Source organism: Vombatus ursinus, unplaced genomic scaffold, assembly GCF_900497805.2.
Source record: "Vombatus ursinus unplaced genomic scaffold, bare-nosed wombat genome assembly UNPS02014816.1, whole genome shotgun sequence".
Classification (NCBI taxonomy): domain Eukaryota; kingdom Metazoa; phylum Chordata; class Mammalia; order Diprotodontia; family Vombatidae; genus Vombatus; species Vombatus ursinus.
The window spans coordinates 26,433,251-26,452,258 of record NW_020954594.1 but is presented as its reverse complement, the minus strand read 5'-3'; the positions used below and the strand labels follow the sequence as shown (position 1 = coordinate 26,452,258).

At 36.4% G+C, this 19,008-nt stretch overlaps 1 protein-coding gene across 2 annotated transcripts in view; it reads right to left on the bottom strand.

Annotated features, from left to right (window-relative positions):
* NCKAP5 (NCK associated protein 5) overlaps positions 1–19,008 on the bottom strand; it is an 859,247-nt gene that overhangs the window by 818,310 nt on the left and 21,929 nt on the right. For both annotated transcript variants that reach the window (XM_027835634.1, XM_027835633.1), the window contains exon 2: positions 6,008–6,137. In XM_027835634.1, the coding sequence (XP_027691435.1) occupies positions 6,008–6,076 (69 nt within the window). In that variant the 5' untranslated portion in view covers positions 6,077–6,137. The remainder of the gene's footprint in view (positions 1–6,007; positions 6,138–19,008) is intronic.

Sequence of the window (19,008 nt, the reverse complement as noted above, 5' to 3'; positions counted from 1 at the left end):
ACATTTATTAAGCACCTACTGTGTGCCAGGCACTGTACTAAGCACTTGGTCACCCTCTCAGTTTATGAAGGGTAAAAACCAAAGAGGTGTAGTAACTTATTCAATCTCAATAAGCTAATGAGTATGTGAACCAGAACTTGAAACCAGATCTTCTGACTTCAAATCCAGAGCATACCTCCTCCCTGGACCCACCTTGCTGATACCAAATGAATGACTTTACTGTAAGTGGATCAGTAATGGAATCATGAACACCACGAGCAGCAACAATAGCAGCACCACCATCACCTAACATTACAAGCTCATATAGCAATATGACTTCCAGTCTCATCCTTCAGCTGAAACTACTTTCTTTAAATTTCTTAATTAACAAATTTATGATCTTTTCTCAATCCTCATCCTTCTTGACTTCTCTGTAGCATTTAGCACTGCTAACTACCACCCTCTCCTTCTGGCTACTCCCTCCTCTGGGATTTCCTGTCATTATGTTCAGATGGTTCTTCTTCTACCTCTCTGACCACTTCTCTATCTCCCTTCCTGGAACATCATTCACATCACATGTCTTAACTTTGACATGAACTTAACTTCCCCAAGGCTCTGTCCTGGGCCCTCCTCTATTCTTTCTATATACACTCTCTTGATGACCTCATCAGCTCCCATGAGTTTAATTATCATGTCTGTGCTGATAATTTGCTGATCAATATAATCCATCTCTCCATCTCTCACCTGAGCTCTTTTCCTGCATCAGAAATAACCTATCAGACATTTCAAACTGGATGTCCCATAGATGTCCCATAGACTTCTCAAATGCAATAAGTTGAAAACAGAACTCACTTTTCTCCCAAACCCACCACTCTTCCAAACTTGCTCATTTCAGCAAAAAAGAAAACCAAAACTCTCAACATCCTTCCAGTTTCCGAAGTTCACAATGCTAGCATTACTGTTATTTTCTTCACCTCACAAATCCAACTAGTTGCCAAATTTGGTCATTTCTACCTTTATATCTCTTGAATTCATCCTCTTCTCAATACTCACATAATCACCAACTTAGTTTATGCCCTCTTCACTTCTTTCCCAGACCATTTCAATGGTCTCTTTATTAGCCTCCCTGCCTCAAGTCTTTCCTTACACCACTTCATCCTTCTCACAGCTGCCAAAGTGATTTTCCTTAACTACAAGTCTTGATCATATTACTTCCTTCCTTCCCCCCAAAAGCTCCAGTGGTTCCCTATTGCCTCTAGAATAAAATAAACAATTCTCTGGCACTTAAAGTCTTTCACAAATTCTCCTCAAACTACCTTTCCAGTCTCACATATGTTGCTTACCTTCTCACTCTACTGTCCAGCCAAACTATGCTTGCTTTTGCATCAAAGTTGGTACTCCATCTCCTATCTCTATGAGCTAAGTCAACAGTATGTTGAAAGAGAAGCACTGAATATCTAAGTCACATGGATTTATTTACAGAAGCATAGGACTTCATGATAGTGAGGCAAGACCAGGTTAATGACACCAAAAATTGCAGAAAATTTATTGCTGAGGATCCCAGACTTATGGATTGGTGCAATTTACAACAGTAAACAGGGGAAATGGTATAACTTAACACTGTGGACTTGGGAAACAAGTTAGAGTTTACTTAATAATTAAAAATACATACCCAAGTAGACCACCAGCACCTCACTATCATTCATAAGCTAAGATAACAAATTCTTGTATTAGAAGACCCTTGATATAAGAAATCCCAAAATATCCTTGATAATTCCACAAATAAACTGTAATAAAACCGAACAATTATTACAGACAGAATTGTTGTCGACATTGATCCTGACATGACATTGATCCATGAAAAATAAGATAAGCAAATACTCATAATTTTCAACTGATATGGAACAATAAATATTCAAAATCTAGAGACCTATTCCTGTGGGAATAGGATGCAGTATTTATCATGTCTTCCAATCTGCTTGAGTTGTCTCAGACATGCTTTCCATGAACCTGCAGAAGATAAGCTTCTATCCCAAATACTCTAATTCAACAACAAGTGGATATTTTATCCATTTTTGCAATAGTCAACAGAATTTAGGGTTGGACCTGTGTCTTCATTAATATAAGGAATTCCCTGCGAGGATACAATTCTATCAATACACATGGGTATCAGTTCTGTAGTTTAAACTCTTCAAGAGTTGCTCAGGTCACACTTGACTGATTTACCCTGGATGACACACCAGTATGTATCAAAAGCAGGACTAAAACTCAGTACTTCAGGACTCCAAGACTTGATCTCTGTCTCTATGCCACACATACATACATATACATACATATATGTATATATACACACATACACACACACACACATATATATATATATATATATATATACATATATATGTAAAATATCTTTTGAGTCTCAAAATAATCCAGTGGTTAGAAAGGGGAGGTATTTTAGGTTTTATTATTATTATTATTTTTATTATTCCCATTTTATTGAAAGGGAAGTAACAGAGTAACAGAGTATTTAAATTAATTGTCCAAGGAGACAAACCAAGTGTCAGAGGAAAGATTCAAACCCAAGTCTTTTCTCTGCTCCCAAGCCTGGCATTTATTCTGCTATGCCACGTGACCTTTTCCTACATGAAGGGCAGCACATAACATACAGGATCATTTTAAATTTATTTGACATAAACCATATTATGAGAAGTAATTTTTCCCATTATTTGCAGCCATTAAGCACCCACCATATATTAGTGAAGACATGCAACCATGTGTGAACATGTTTTATCTCTGGGTTTCCCACTCTAGTGGAGTAAAGGTGGCACTAACAGAATCTGATTCTAGATAACCAAAGGAAAATAGAATAGTGTTTAAAAAAATTTCCTATACGTGATATCATGAGTTTTTAGAGCATCTGCTTTTTTTCCCCCCAAGTCAGAGCTAAGCAACACAATCTCATTGTCATGGAAGTTTTAAATGGTGACAAGCCATGAAAGTCAATTAAATGATATTCATTTTCCAAAAGAAAGAGATAACCAGGAACCACAAATCCCTAGGCCTGTTCAGTGGGCTTGTATGAACAAAAACCTAGACCTGAAGTAATAGCTGGCAGTAGTAACATAAATGAATTTCATGTACTTACAAAGGCTGATCATCCACAAAGTGGGGAAGTTTGGGGTCAATCACCAAGCATTTATTAAGTACTTGCCCTGTGTTGGGCAATAGAATCTGACACCTCAGAAGTCAAGTAGTTCAACCCATATATGGGGTCAAGGCAAGAAGTACTTATTACATTCTTAGTATGTGCCAAGCACTGTACTAAGTGCTGGCAATACAAAGAAAGGGAAAATCCTTCTCTGCCTTTAAGGAGCTCAAAATTTTTGTAATGGAAGAGCTGGGAGTGTTAAGTACAAAACTGTAATCTCTGTTCCCTGGGAGGCTGAGGCTTGTGTATCTCTTCAGTTTGGAAGTTCTGGTCCACAGTAGGCTAAATGGATTGATTCAATACATCAAGCACCAATATGGTGAACCTCTAAGAGTAGAGGACCACCAGGACCCCTAAGGCAGGGAGAACTCGTCTAGGCTCTCATGGCCCTGATGCAGGCCAAAACTCCCATGACAATGAGCAGAGAGATTGGTTTCATGAGAGGCTTCTGCTCTTCCAGGTGAGATAGCAAAACCTAGTTTCAAAAGAAAAAAAACTACAATCCAATGTGAGAGGAAATATGCAAAAAAGACATATACAGAATAACTTGGAGGTAATCTCAGAGGGAAGGCACTAGCATTAAGGAGGATTGGGAAAAGCTAACAGAAGGTGGGATTTTGTGGAGAGTTGGCTTAGATTTTAGCTTTGGTGGCTTGAAGAGGGCCAAGAAGATGGAAGGTGGAGACAAGTAAGGAGAACATTCCAGATATTGGGTTGGGGGGACAGGCAGGGAAAAGGTCTGGAGTCAAGAAACAGAGGAATGAACAGGAATCTCCTCAACAACAATTCCAATTAGGGACCATCTAGCTTTTGCTTGAACACCTTCAGTGAGAGGGAAATTTTCTTCCCTCAAGGCAGTCCAAGGCAGTCTAATTGTTAGAAATTTTTTTTCCTTTTTTTTTAATTTGAAATCTCTCTCTCTCTCTCTCTCTCTCTCTCTCTTCAATTTGTATCCATTGCTCCTAGTTTTGATGTGTGGAGTCATCCGGAATAAATTTAATCTCTCTTTAAACACCTAAAGATAGCAATATCAAGTCCCTGCCCTAAAGTCTTTGCTTTTCCAAACTAAATATCCTCAATTCCCTCAATTAAGGACCCTTTCACCACTACCACCACCACCACCACCACTGATCCCTGATTCTGAACCCCTGCTATAAGACCTTTAATTGATGGTGACTGATGATGATGATGTTGATATCTGTATGCTTTATGGTTTACAAAGTGCCCTCAAAATTTTTTTTTACCCCATTTGATCCCATTACACAGTTCTATGAGGTGGGTAAAGCAGATGTCATCATCCCTATTTGACAAATGAGGAAAGCCAGATATATCAAGTTTAAGTGGCTTGTTCAAGGTCACCCGAACCCACATCTGCTGATTTCAAGTACAGCAAGCTTTCTTGCCTTGCTTTTCCAGAAGTTTATTAATAAGGGACAATGTCATAATCCTAAGGTCAACCAAGGTCATCAATGATAATCAATGATAAGCTATATGGAGGCAAGAAGAGCCTCCTGGTACAAATTCAAATCATACAGTATAGGCAGTTATCAATTCTTCCTATGCATAATACAGTCCCCATGATTATATTTGCATACCAAGACTACTTCAGATTCCTATTTTAGATTGATGATGACAAGGAGATGAGGGAAAGCAGCTTTGAATGTCTACCCTTTGCTTCTACCCAATTCTCTCAAATGCTCCGCATAAGCACACACAATTTTCACCTCTTTTCTATTCAGAGACAGAGAGAACTAGGAAACAAACTAGAGAAAGTGCCTCATGTTGGAAAAAGAGTTTAGACTAAAACAAGGAACTTGTGCACTGGCAAGGTGTTGCTTAATGTATAATTCACATATACCCATGCATCTGTGTGCACATTCAGAGTTTGAATCTGACATATTCAGAAAAGGATCTGACCTGATGCTGGGATCTATGATAATACCTTTTACAATTCCCAGAAATTTCCTTCTTTGATTAGTCGGAGAGTGAAGACCACAACACCTGGAGAGGACACTACTATTCTGGAGACTTAGAACACAACAACTCTGTCTGGAAATTGTGATTTACAAAATCTAACTCTGGAAGAAGAAAAAAAATGGAGCTACATCTCCATTTCACTCTCTGGGTCCATGGAGAAAGAAATAACCCACTTCATTCCATTAACTCTTTCTCCCCATGTGCAGTGAATTGGCAAAGAATAGCTGATACAAAGTGGGAGAAAGAGTTGGTGAACTTCTAAATGAGAAATAGCTCAGTCTCTTTCCACAGACAGGCTCAGTCTCCATGACTGTAAATATCCAACCAGTTGGTGGGTTTTCAAAAACAACTCACATCTGCATAGAAACTTGGAAAGAAAAAGCATAATATTCCATTAAACCAACCCACATACCCACCTCCAAATTTCAGGAGCCAAATTGGCTCTTTCAGAATAGCAATACGTAGATTCTTATTAGTCTGGTCTATAACATGAGGATAAATTTGGGATGGGAGAACTCTATATAAAGGCCTTATATTTAGCAATAACTATACAGTGGTGTTTTTGTGTAAGGTGATGTCTCCTTTAGATGGAATTACAGTAATTATATATAATGTTGACAGATTATGACATTCACCTATTAAGATACTAGACAAACATTCCTATAATTTGCTGCCTTTTGAATTTGTAAAAAATAAATGAAAGGAAATCCCCAGGGATGCTGCTAATGGGGTATCTGGAATGGTAGTTTCAAAGGCACAGGGTTCAGGAAATAACAGTCAAAGAATAATGCTTTTTAAGCCAAAACATATAGAACAGTAAATGAATATTTTAGTACTTACCACAAGACTGCTGTCTAGAGACAACCTTTTTCCAAAGTCCCTTTTCTCGAGATGTCTTTTTCCCTCCATGGATGAAGGTATTTATTTTCCTTTGTGATTTATAAGAAATCTCAGGCTGTTTCCAGGGTCACTGCAAAAAGGGAACATGTGTTCTACTATCCATGTTAACATTTCTCGGACGTTCGCTACTAACTCTCTAACCAGACACAAATGGTAGGTAGAGAACTGGGGCTTTTGCAACCCCCACACCCTTGAGGGGTTGCTAACATTGGAGGCTGATGTTATTGAGGCCCCAGTGTTTTTATAGGTTTTGCTAACAGAGATGGGGAATGGGTTTGCAGGGCTAATCAGCAGACTGTGGAAAAAAACAAACAGTCCATTTCATGCCACACTTGTTCCACACCAGCCCCTTTCTATTGGCATGACTCACTCTGTTACTATGTACATGGATGCTTTCTGCAAATTCCATGAAACCAGATTGACAAAACTGTCCTCTACAACCGATATTTACTGAGCTCAAGTTACCTGAGATTCATTGAAGGGAGAAGCAAAATACTCCCACCTACCCCCCAAATGTTAAATATGTCATTAAAATTCAAGTTTTCAAATTCTATTCCTTGTAAATATTTGATAAGCCTCATCAGACACATTCCCTTTGGAACTGCTAGATGGAGAAGAAAACAAAACAAAACAAAAAACCAGACCATATCATTATAAGCAACAAATATTTACCAAAAGACTTCTTCCTGAACTTGGCATCAGGAGAGCCCTGGGTTCAAATCTTGACTCTACCACTTACTGGATATGTGACCATGGATAAATCACTTAACCTCTTTGAGTCTCAGTTTCCTCATTTGTAAAATGGGGACCATCATACATGCAACAACCTATTTCATGCGATAGTTATGAGGAAAGAACTTTGCAAACCTTAAATTGATTTTAATTTAATGTTATCATCATGTTACCAATTTCCAAAGATTAGGATAAAATTAAAAATTTACTTAACATTAAAACTCTATTGTACCTAATATAATCTTTCTTGATTATCCAAAAGGCACCTCTGGATCTTGTAGTAGTGACAAACTTGAATGATAATGGTATTGTTGATAGAATTATACAGCCAGTTAACAGATATTTCAAGTTAAATGAGTGCCAGATAAATTGATTTTTATTGAAAATGTAAGTGGATTATAATAAAGTAATAATAATGTTACCATCTTAAATGGATATAGCACTTGACTATTTACACCTTGATTTACTTACATCATTTTATCTGATTGTCCCACCTTGGGTAAGACAGTTAGGTGTTAATGCTAAATGGTATGTCCCCTTAGGGACAAAGTCTGTTTTTCATATTTATATTACCAGCACCTATTTTGGAACACACTGAGTACTTAATTGAGATTTGTTGAATTGAAATATTTGTTGAACTCCCATTTTACAAATAAGGAGACTGAAGCCCAGACAGATTATGTGACTTACTCAAAGTCAAATAGTAAGAGGTAGTGTTGAATCCAGGTCTTCTGACTCTCTTCATTCTTATTCTCAAAGGGCTTCCATTCTAAGATACAAACATTGGCTAATTCTCCTTCTTTCTTTCCTAATATTTGCTTGCACAAGCAAAGATATTGAAGAAAACCAAGGAAAGGACCAAGTATAAGCAGCCCTGGTAAAAATGTTAATATGGTTAAAACAAAAGAAATCAAACCTCTTGCCTGATTGCTTTCCCTGATTATAGTGTATCCACCTTCCAATCAATTCTAAATACCATTCCCAGACTGATTTTTCTGAAATAACTATTTCATTTTGCTGCTGTCCCGCTCAGGCCCCCATGACTTCCCATTGCCTGTAGGATAAAAATCCAAATTCTTTATCCTAACATTCAAAGCCATTTTTACCCTATTCATTCTAACCAGGTCAGTTTCCTTAATGTCTGTGATTCCAGGTAAGAATGTTTTCATGCTTAAGGACTGATTCTAATGGTAGAAATTGCTGATTTCATAACAGGTTAGAAAGGAGGATACTTGGGAGCAGGGGAATCTCTCAGCATTCCACAAATCATGACTCCTGTCTACATATAAGGCAGGTTCTTTACCACCTCCACTGGTGGTTAATTCTTGTCATGGCACATTTGTTTGCTACCTACAGTTAACCACAGGAACACAGAGAGAGTGTAACAGCAACAAGGGACTGGGCAACCAAACACCTACATGTTTATCTACAGTGGTTTCTTTCAAAGAAACTGACAAGCATTCTCAACACGAAATACATACATTCCTGATACTGGGAGATGCATCCAGGAGTTTTTTACTCTAGACTTGAATTCTATAATTAGTTCAAGTACAATTGCAAAGGGCTTTCAGAAACTGAAAGGTTGAACCAACATCATTTGGTGAAAAAGTCAATTTCTGTGTCTTTTACAACTTAACCAGTATCATAATCATCCCTTGTCTCCCTCTAATGCCTCATTATCTCTTTGTCCCTCTCCCTGGGGGCTCTGAAATGTCCTCCCAAACTATGAGGTCCTTACTCATAATAATATAAAATTAAGACAGAAAAAATAGGGCAACCCCTCCCAAATAGTATGATAACATTTGAATTTTTTATTTAACCAATTCACCAATAAATATTAAGTACCTATGATATGCAGGAACTATGTTAGGTACTAGTGACACAAAGACAACAAAGAAACCCTGTCTGAGAGTAGCTTATAATTTATAGAGGGAAAAACACATAAACATATAAATATATTTGAAATATGAGCATAGAAGTTGGACTTGTAATATCATTGGTGTAAGGCAGGGGTTGGAAAACTATAGCCTGAGGGTTAGATCTAGCCTACTGCCTGCTTAGCCCGAGTTGAGAATGGGTTTTATATTTTTAAATAAATTATTGCATTTAAAAATGTAAAAATCTTCCTTATATTCCATTACAGTATAGTTTGGGTAGTACAAAAACAAGCTAGGCATGCTGGTGATCACCTTGTCTTCTTCTCAGTATTAAAGAGTTGCCTAAAGCACTGAAAGATTAAGAGACTTAGCCAGGGTCACACAGCTAATAAGCATTGGAGGCAAGACACATGGGTCTTCCTGGCCCCAAGGTCAGCTCTCTCCACTACATGATGATGCCTCACTATTAAAAATAAATACAAAATAAATATAAGTCATTATGGGGGGAAGGCATGAATAACTAGAAGGATGAAGAAAGGCCTCAGGAGAGTTGGACTGGGAAGGTAACAAGTTCAGTTTTTTTTCATTTAAGAAATTTTTTCTAACATTTTCTAGGCAAATGCACTCATTATTAACAAAGAAAATATCTTTTTTTTTCAATGTCACAGTCGATATTGAGCCTGGTGAGACAATTCAAAGGTCTTTTCCTCATCAATGAATTTGAGGACCTGGATGACCTTGAAGTCCTAGACAAGTAGCCCACCTGACTCTCTCCCATTTTCCTTTCTTCATCAGCCCTGCTACTTTTCTTCGGTTATTTTTCTACAAATCTTCTCTACTTGACAGTTAAGCTCCTTGAGAAAGCAGTATACAACTTCTTCTCCTTTCATTTCCTTCTAAACCTGCATGCCCTCTCCAAAAGCTAGCAATGAACTCTTCATTGCCAATTCTAATGACCTTTTCTCAATCTTTGACCTCTACCCAACAGTTGACATTGGCTAAGATCTTTTCATAGATCTTATTCCCCATCACATACACTGTGATTCAGCTACATTGGCATACTTTCCCTAAAACACCACTTTATCTCCTATAGCCATGATTTTGCCCTATCTCCCATGCCTAAAATGCTTTTTTGTTTTGTTTTGTTTGTTTTTTGGTTTTCTTTTTGCTTTGTGGTTTTTTTGTTTTGTTTTGTTTTTTTGGGTTTTTTTGGAGAGGCAATTGGGGTTAAGTGACTTACCCAGGGTCACACAGTTAGTAAGTGTCAAGGATCTGGTCTGAGGCCTGATTTGAACTCAGGTCCTCCTGACTGCAGGCCCAGTGCTCTATCCATTGCATCACCTAGCTGTCCCCCCTAAAATGCTTTGACCTAGTACTTCTGCCTCTTAGTTTCTGTAGCTTCTTTCAAACTAAAATCTCACCTTGCACAGGCCTTTCCCAATCCTTCCAGCTATGAATACTTTCTTCTTTCAGATTACCTCCATCTACTCAGTGTATGTCTTATTATTATTACTACTTATATGTCTTACTGTAAATGTCTTATTATATACTACTTAGCATATGTATCTTATTTATATGTTTCCCCTACTAGAATCTATCCTCCTGAAGAGCAAGGAGTATTTTATTTTATTTATTTATTCCCCTTCCTTTGGCTCCCCATATCATTAGGTTAAAGAGAAAATAAATGTATGACTAAAGCAAATATGCTTGGAAAGTTCACCTCACCCATTTCTAGTGGCGAGAATAGGAAGTGGTCAGCAACCTGATAAAAAAAACAAGAAATTAAGCTTTCTTTTAACAGACAATGACTTAAGATTATTTTCTTTACAATTCTATTGCCAGCTAATAAAACTTTAATTTCCAGATATTTAAAACTCTGAGTTGGTCTAAATAAACTCCCTTGTAATTTTCCTTGCAGTTTAAATAGTCCAAAGTACTAGATAGGCCTTTTTAACATTTCTAATGATACCAATAATTCCTATTTGCACTTAAAATTTTATTAACAGGCAACAAAGTATTTGAGGAGCAATAATTGAACAATACTATTAAAGGAAACCTTCAAGGCATATTTTCCACCCTATATTCTATATGTATACATTTTGAGTATAAAATAAAGATAAATCTTCTATCCAAATTTATTTCCATCCCCCTGATTTTTTTTTTCCTCCTCTGCTTTGAAATATTAATTGCATAGCCAGAAGATTCTTTAGGAAAACCTACCTTGACCCTACCAGGACAGACCAGGTTAAATCAAAGGAACAGCTAGCTTCTGGACAGCTACTCAGGACAAGGTAAGAACTAATCTGCTTTTAATCCTCTATGCTTCACTCAATCCCTTCCCTCCTTTTTGTGAGTCTTCCAATATGCCTTTGGGGAGAAAATGTCAGTTAGTTTAGGCTACAGTATAGGGCAAGCTGTGTGACTTGTCCTTATTCCCCTACAAAAACTACTTAAATACCCCAACTCAAAACCTGAAAGGAAAGGATATCCTGAATATAAATATTGCCTCTTAATCACTTACAGATCCTCTCTATATATTTAATGTTATTCTCTCAATAATATATGAAGCCTTGCTTAAAAAACAAAACAAACAAAAAACCTTTATGTATCAGTGGGAAGAAGAGTTAGATCTACATTTTAAATAGTTTTTCTACTAATTTTGGTAACACTCAGGATGAATCATTGTTCTATAATAAATAAGAGTTCAAAGTTCCAAAGGGCTATAAAAGACCAGGGTTCATCATTCACAAAATTCATTCTCCATACCCCCATCTCTCCATATGCAATACCCCTTCCTCAAATTAAAGAGCAAAAATATTCTAAGGGGAAGGAATTCTGGGTTTGAAGAGAAGAGTAATATGTGTCAATAGTTTAGATGGGTTTTAATTTTGTTCCCTATTACTTACAATTACTAACTTGACTATCTGAGACCTAAATTCACTTTTGATAAACCATTCCATTCCACTCAATTGAACATGTGTGAGAACAGTTTTATTTATGTATTAATGGTGGTTTTTATTAGAAGACACATTGGATGGTTTAGGCTTCTGACCCTGATGTCATGGGTGGAGTGCATATTTTTAAGTAGGCTGAAGCAATGATATCAGACATGAATGGAAAAGAGAATTGTCTGATTTAAAAGCTAAACATAAGAGAACAGATTCAAATTCGTGTTTTTCAATACTGAAGTGCCTTCTGCAATCAGCAAAAGCATCCTGAAGCAGATTGACCACTAGAAAACTGAATGGTAATAGCTCTGAAAGACAGATTTCCCAAATGGGATGCTCTTCATCCTTGTCCGAGAGTTGAGCAGTTGGAAACAGTCTCAGAGGGATGTCACAATGGCCATCACTGTGAAGTGGGAGAAAATTCTGCATGATAAAAATTGGTTTGTGAAAATGGTTTCGTGGGTACATCCACATTAAACTTCCTGCTCAGGATACTCAATAGCCCCAGGTTGATGATTTAAATGCTAAGCAGTTACAAAGTAACATTGCCTTATGGGCTCACTGTTTCTATAGACATCTGACCTCCTACATTTGGAGCTGGAAACTCAAGCAAGATCTAATTCCAAAGCACTTAACTCCTGTTTTGCCTGCAGAATCTTTGCCAGAGAAATATCAAGTGTTGCCTACTAAAGGCTGGTACAGCCAGAAAGGAAGAGAATTGTAACTGTCTTGAACAGAAGTTTTTGAGGGGTTGAGAAAAAGTAAATCTACTAGCCTTAAGAAACTCCTTCAAATTTGTCAAAGACTGAACTCCAACTATGTAATGAACATTGTCCTAGGTACTAGGAGAGACATAAGGATTAAATCAGAAGTTGCTGCCTACATAAAGTTCACAGTCTAAGAGAGATATGTGACTTGTACAAAAATCACTGTAATACAATAAAAAGCATTTGTGAGAGCTTCATGGTGCACTGGGAAGTTGGGGTGGGGTAAGGGGAAATCATTGTAGACAAGAGAGATTAGCAATGATCCCCAAAGATCACTGCGCCAGAATTCACCAGTATAAAGTGGGGAAGGGCTGCTCTGATATCCCTTTTCTCCAAATGCTTATGAACTTGGCCAATCACCAGAGAGAAGTGATCATTCCCACAATTCTAAATGATCCTTCATTACACTGTTCTGCATTAAACTGACCTGATCAAAGAGATTCATCTTCTCCATTCAACATTTAGCAAATAATGACTGAGCACTTACTGTGACCAATAGTAAGCTGGTCATACAATATATACATAATACATATAACAGTATGTATTAAGCACTATTGGGGACACAGATATAGAACACTACTTTCTCTTAGAATGTAAGTTCCTTAAGGGTAAAGATCTCTTCCTATTGGGACACTGTATGTCCAACAACTAGCACAGCACCATGCTTACACTATAAGAACTTAATAAATGTTCATTGAATTGAATGATAAAATTACCTTCAAAGAACTTACAATTTTGTAGGAAAGAGAAGCCATGTACAAATAACACAATACAGTGTATTGTAAATGCTGTATTTGTACATAGACAACAGGCATAAGATGGAGCAATCTTGTTGAATGAATTGAATTAATTGATGAATGAATTTAACTGAATAAATGAATGAAAAATAAATAAATGAGTTTGGAGAAGAAAAAGAGTGCTCCAGCTAAGGTTCTCAGAAAAAACCTGCTCATGTTGTCCTGCTGTGATGCCCTACGAAGTCAGGGTGTCAAATGCTCATCAGACAAATTCCATTGGTCTAAAACGTAAGGGACTGTAAATAAGAGACTTCCACTAGAATACACACATTGTCTTTTTGTGTGCTTCTCACCTCTTCTGCACCTTCTTTGTTTTTCTTTTCCTTTGTGTTTTTATTTCTTTCTACTTAGCTCTCTGTCTTTTTTTTCCTATTTAGTTGGTTTATGAAATGTTTCTGATTCATTATAAGAAGGGTCTATACATAGCTTTTAAGCCCTTCAGGGAAAAGTCTCTGTAGAAATCTAATAAATAAATAAGATGTGCCTATAACCCCAGTGGATTAGAGGAATATTTAGATAAGCAATTGAGGAAGGAGAATCTTAACACTGTGTCATCTGCTAATGTTAATGAGTTAATTAAATTAGAAAAATTCCACTGCCAAAAGCTAAAACACTCAGTTAAGTAGGATGCTAGGGGAATTAAATGACAATGTTATTCAATGCATTCTGCTCAGGCTTATGATTTTTTTCCTTGTATGCTGTAGAGAGCTACACTTAAAAAGCCATCTAATTTCAAGAAAGTATTTTCCATCTGGGGCCAGTTGGGTAGAGTATGCTGACTACTCTGCAAAGCCTGCTGGAGAAAAATACTTGTTAAAGAAATTGTTTATGAAAAAAAATTATGAAAAAATACTCCAACAAAGACTTTATATTGACAACCTCTCTAAACACAATTATATCTATTATTTTCTCCTAAAACAGCTTTGCACATAAATGAAGAATTAAAATTATTCTGGAAATGGATACAATAAAATAAATTGGTAGTTGTTGCATCTCTGCTAAAACCTTGTTCCAGTTTTGAAACATTCTTCCTTACCTGGAAACTTTCTTAAGATAAGTTCTTTGCTCTCCTTTTTTTGGGAAAGCTCTCAAATGACCTACCTGATGTGAACAATTCAAAGAGTCAGGCAAATCAAATCAGGATTAAGGGATTAAGCCTAAGAAAGCCATTACCATTCTCAAAACAATATAAGGAATTTCAATAAACCATAAAATGGTAGAATATGGCATTAGAGATGTTATAAGTAATAACAACTGTCAAAACTAAATGCATGAGAAAAGTTTCTAAGATGTTTATCTTGCCCTTTCCATGTTTAATTAAAGGAAGAGGACTATTCATTCATGAGGAAGGGTGTAGGTTAGAAACTCATAAAAGGACATAACATTGAGCAACCACCCACCTAAATGGGTATCCTATCCCCAGAAAAGTTTAGACTACTTCCCTTCTTAAAAATAGCTATAGCTATTTCTTTGTTAGGCTGTTTAATCCTCTTGCTATCATCTTTGCCTATTATGAACTGGGAGGATTTAATGAGCAAAGCTTCTAATAACTTTGACATTTTTATGATTTGGATTAGCCATTTGATTTTGTCCTGGATAAAGGCCAAAGCTGGAAGAGGTCAGGAGCCAGAGAAGTAGACCAAGGATGTAAAAAAGGCCAAAGTATCTAGCTTTCTTGTTTTGTTTTATAGGTTGTATCTAGCTCTAGTATGATAGATATTAGTAAAACTGGATTTTTTCATTGAATTACAGTAACATGGGGACTATTATAATGCCCTTGGTGTTATAGAGATATAAGATTTACAAAAACAGTAGGAGCTTTATGGGTTGTGACTTGGACCTTGTACAACTCCTTTTGGTCTAACCTTATCTTGGGGGGAGGGGTGCTTAAAATGATAGAATCATTAGTTGAAAGGAACCTTAGCAGTCAACTAATTCAAGCTCCTACCCAATTGCAGGCATTTCCTCTATAATATGGCTGACATAGAAATACCATATGCTGCAACTTCTTTTGTTTGAAAATTACCTATTATAAGGATCTTGCAAACTTATAAGGCTGCCCATTCTGTTACTAGAAAACTCTAGTTAATTATGTAGTTTATAATTATTTAGTATTTTAAGCTTTGCAAAATACTGTCATGTTACCTCATTTAATATTTACAAGAATTGTCAGGTAGGCAATACTTATTCAATTATTTACATTTTGCACATGAGGAAAGTGAAGCACATCAAAGTTAAAGAACTTGACTAAGGTCATGGCTAGTAAATGGCAGAGGTAAAATTGAACTAAGGTCTTTTTGCTCTATATCTAATTTTTTTTTTAGGCAAACAGGGTTAAGTGACTTCTCCAGGGTCACACAATTAGTACCTGTCTGAAACCAGATCTGAACTCAGGTCCTCCTGATTCCAGGGCTAGTAATCTATCTACTGCATCACCTAACTACCCCGATATCAAGTCTTCTTTAGTGTTTACCACCATACAGCCTCTAATGAAATTTACAAATGCCATCAAGAAAAGAAATTGCTAGGTAATATTTCCTTATATTAAGCTGACATCATCCTCCCTATAATTTCTGTCTACTGGTTCTAATTCTGCCTTTTGTTGTCTTATAACATCTCTTCCTTCCTCCACAGATAATACACAAAGTATCTGAAGACAGCTATTATTTTTGCCTATGTCTTCTCAAGGATTAACATCACTACTTCTTCCAAGAATCCTTTATATGATATGATTTTCAGCCCTCCATCTATACTGATGTCCTTCCTTCTAGTCACTTTCTCATTTGATACTCTCTTTAGATATGTGGTTCCCAGAATTAAATATATGTAATCTATGTGGTCTTACAAAAATGAAGGGAGGTGACTGCTAATCTTGATGAGGATTCTATATTTATTTTAACGCTTAGCAAATAACATACAAGGCACCATATGATGTATCATGTACTTTAAAATTTTTCAGTTTCATTAGTAGTTATGTCACATTTAGTTCATACAAAAGTTTTACCAAGTCAACTTTTTTTCATATAAACTTCTTTTAAATCTAAATAGCCTACAACCAACAATTGTTGAATGTATTTTTTTTTAAGTGCAGAAGCATTCTTTTTTTAATTTTTAATCCAGCTTTATCCTTATCACATGCTAAGATTTTCTGGATAGAAAGAGTTAACTATCTTGTCATCATTTGTTGTTATTGTTTGGTATTTTCAATCATATCTGACTTTCAGTGACCCCATTTGGAGTTTTCTTCATAAAGATATCAGAGTGGTTTGCCATTTCCATCTCCAGCTCATTTTACAGATAAGGAAACTAAGGCAAACAAAGTTAAGTGGTTAACTTAAGGGTCACATAGCTAGTAAATGTCTGAGGCCACATTTGAATTCAGGAATATGAGTCTTCCTGATTCCAGGCCCTGACTCACTATCCACTGAGCCACCTAGCTGCTTTACATACATGTTAGTGATGACAAGCATCTTAGTAGTTGAGAACCAGTTTCTTCTTCTAAACTCGAAAAGCAAAATATTGGACTTGCATTGTCATGAAAACTACATTCTTCTGATAGTTAATCCTTCTCTATACTTGATTAGCTACCATAGATCTGTGTGCTGAAAGTCATCTGCAGACTTTCTGGTAGGGAAAAAAAATAGTTGGCCACCTTCATAAACAAATTAGACAATATCCTTTACAATTGGATTAGAGGCACCCTCTCTTATTCCACTCAATTTATGAATTTCTTTGTAGATTTCTGTCAGTCTTACCTTGAATAGAACCACATCTGATAATGGAAATCCAGTCATGCCCCTAGACTCTGAGTTCTCACTCTGCATGGTCAGAGATTTGCTCAGTGTTTTCAGCTGATGTAAGAGACATTTTTCTAGCTTTAGCTATTTCTCATATGCATATACAACTCAAACCCTCTAAGTAATCAACTTGTTTTACCTAAATTCTCAAATTCAATTCATTAAAAAGGCAATGAACTAAAATTTATTGAAGTGCTTCATGGAAAAAGTACAGAACTTTGGACTAGAATCTAGTCTAGTCTAGCTTCTTAAACTGTGGTTCACAACCGCATATGGGATTGTGGAAAATTTGGCAACAGTAAAAGGTTTCTGAACACTCAACAACCCAAAATTAATTAAAATGTATAATGAACCCGAGGTGTTTCTGGCAGCACTTGCCCACATTGCATTGTGCAACTTCAATGCAGTCTTGGTTTTGAACACAAAGCATGCGCACTTTGCACTGCACATGTGGGTATGCCACACAATGCCAATGAACGCTGCCAGAACACAAAAAGGGGTCACAAGTGGAAAGAGTTTAAGAAACCCTGGGATGATCTAAATTGTCACCCAGCTCTACAATTTTGTGATTCTGTGCTGGTCAATGGAAAAAATAATAAAGCATCCAAGGGGAAATGTCCACAAATTTGTCCAAAAATACATATACTTTCAGTGGAGACTATTGTCATTTCACCTCATCTTTCCATGTCAATAGGAAAAACTAGATCATTCTACTGAAAATAAACTTTATCACTTTGTTCATGAAGTAATATGGTGTTAGCAATTAGTGTAGGATTAGAAAAAAAATTGTTAAGGTATATATAACATTTTATTCCTCAATCCCAAGTGATTACATTTCCTGAGATACTGAATAGAATTGGAGATGGAAAGAATGTTAGCAGCTATCTGATTCTACTACTGTTGAACTGATTTAAAAGGTCATGTAGTCTTTGATTGAAGACCTCCAATGAGGGAGAATCCTACTACCTCCTAAGAGAGCCCATTGCAATTTAGAACACCTCTATTTATTGGAAGCACTGTTAGAAGTTTTTTTTCCTTACGACAAACACAAATTTGCCACTATTAGCTATTGTTCCTAGTTTTGTCCACAGGGACCAAGAGAAAAAGGATGATGCTACTTCCACATGGAGACACATCAAATATTTGAAGAGAGCATCATGTCTCCCCCTGTGCCTTCTGTTCTCCAGACTAAACACTCAAGGACCTTCACTATCTTGGTTTCCCCACTTTGGATGCTCTCCATATTAACATGAAAATCAGAACTAAACACAAGACTCCAGAGGTGAGCTGATAGGACAGACTATAGTGGGATTACAACCTCTCTTTTCCTGGAAGCTCTATCTCTCTTAATGCAGCCTAAGACTACTTTAGATTTTTTGGATGCTATAGCATACTCATATCAGATGCCCTAATCCCCCATAACAAATCCCAAAAGTATTCTTTTCCCCAAGACCAATTCTAATTGCTAGCATTGCCACCTTTTTAAATGTCACAGTCAATATTTTATAAAAAAAATAGAAAATAAAAATGTTTATTTATGCAAAGCAACATCCAAAAAAAAAAACAACTTTGTTTAACAGAAACATTTAAATGTGTGAACGTGGAGAACTATAAGCAATTTCTCTAATTACTGATGTTAATTAAACCTTTGATTTTACTTTACAAATTACCCTACAGTGGTAGAAAATATTTTCTGAGGTTGGGAATATAACCAACAAAATAAGAAAATTCTTAGATAATAAAATATTTATGAGTGCATTTTTGGGGAAGTATATCAGCATCACATAAATTGAAATTATAAAGCCTTTTAAATAATAACCTCATGACCAATTAAATTCAATTTAATAATCACTTACTAGTCTTTGACTGTATGCTAGGAACTATGCTAAGCTCTAGGGACAGAAATAACAGTCCCTGTCCTCAAGAAGCTTACAATCTAATGGGAGAAGACAAAAAAGGAAACTGAAAAGTGGAAGAAGCATGGTATTCCTATGGAGTCAAAACCAAGCAGAGATGTTGATGA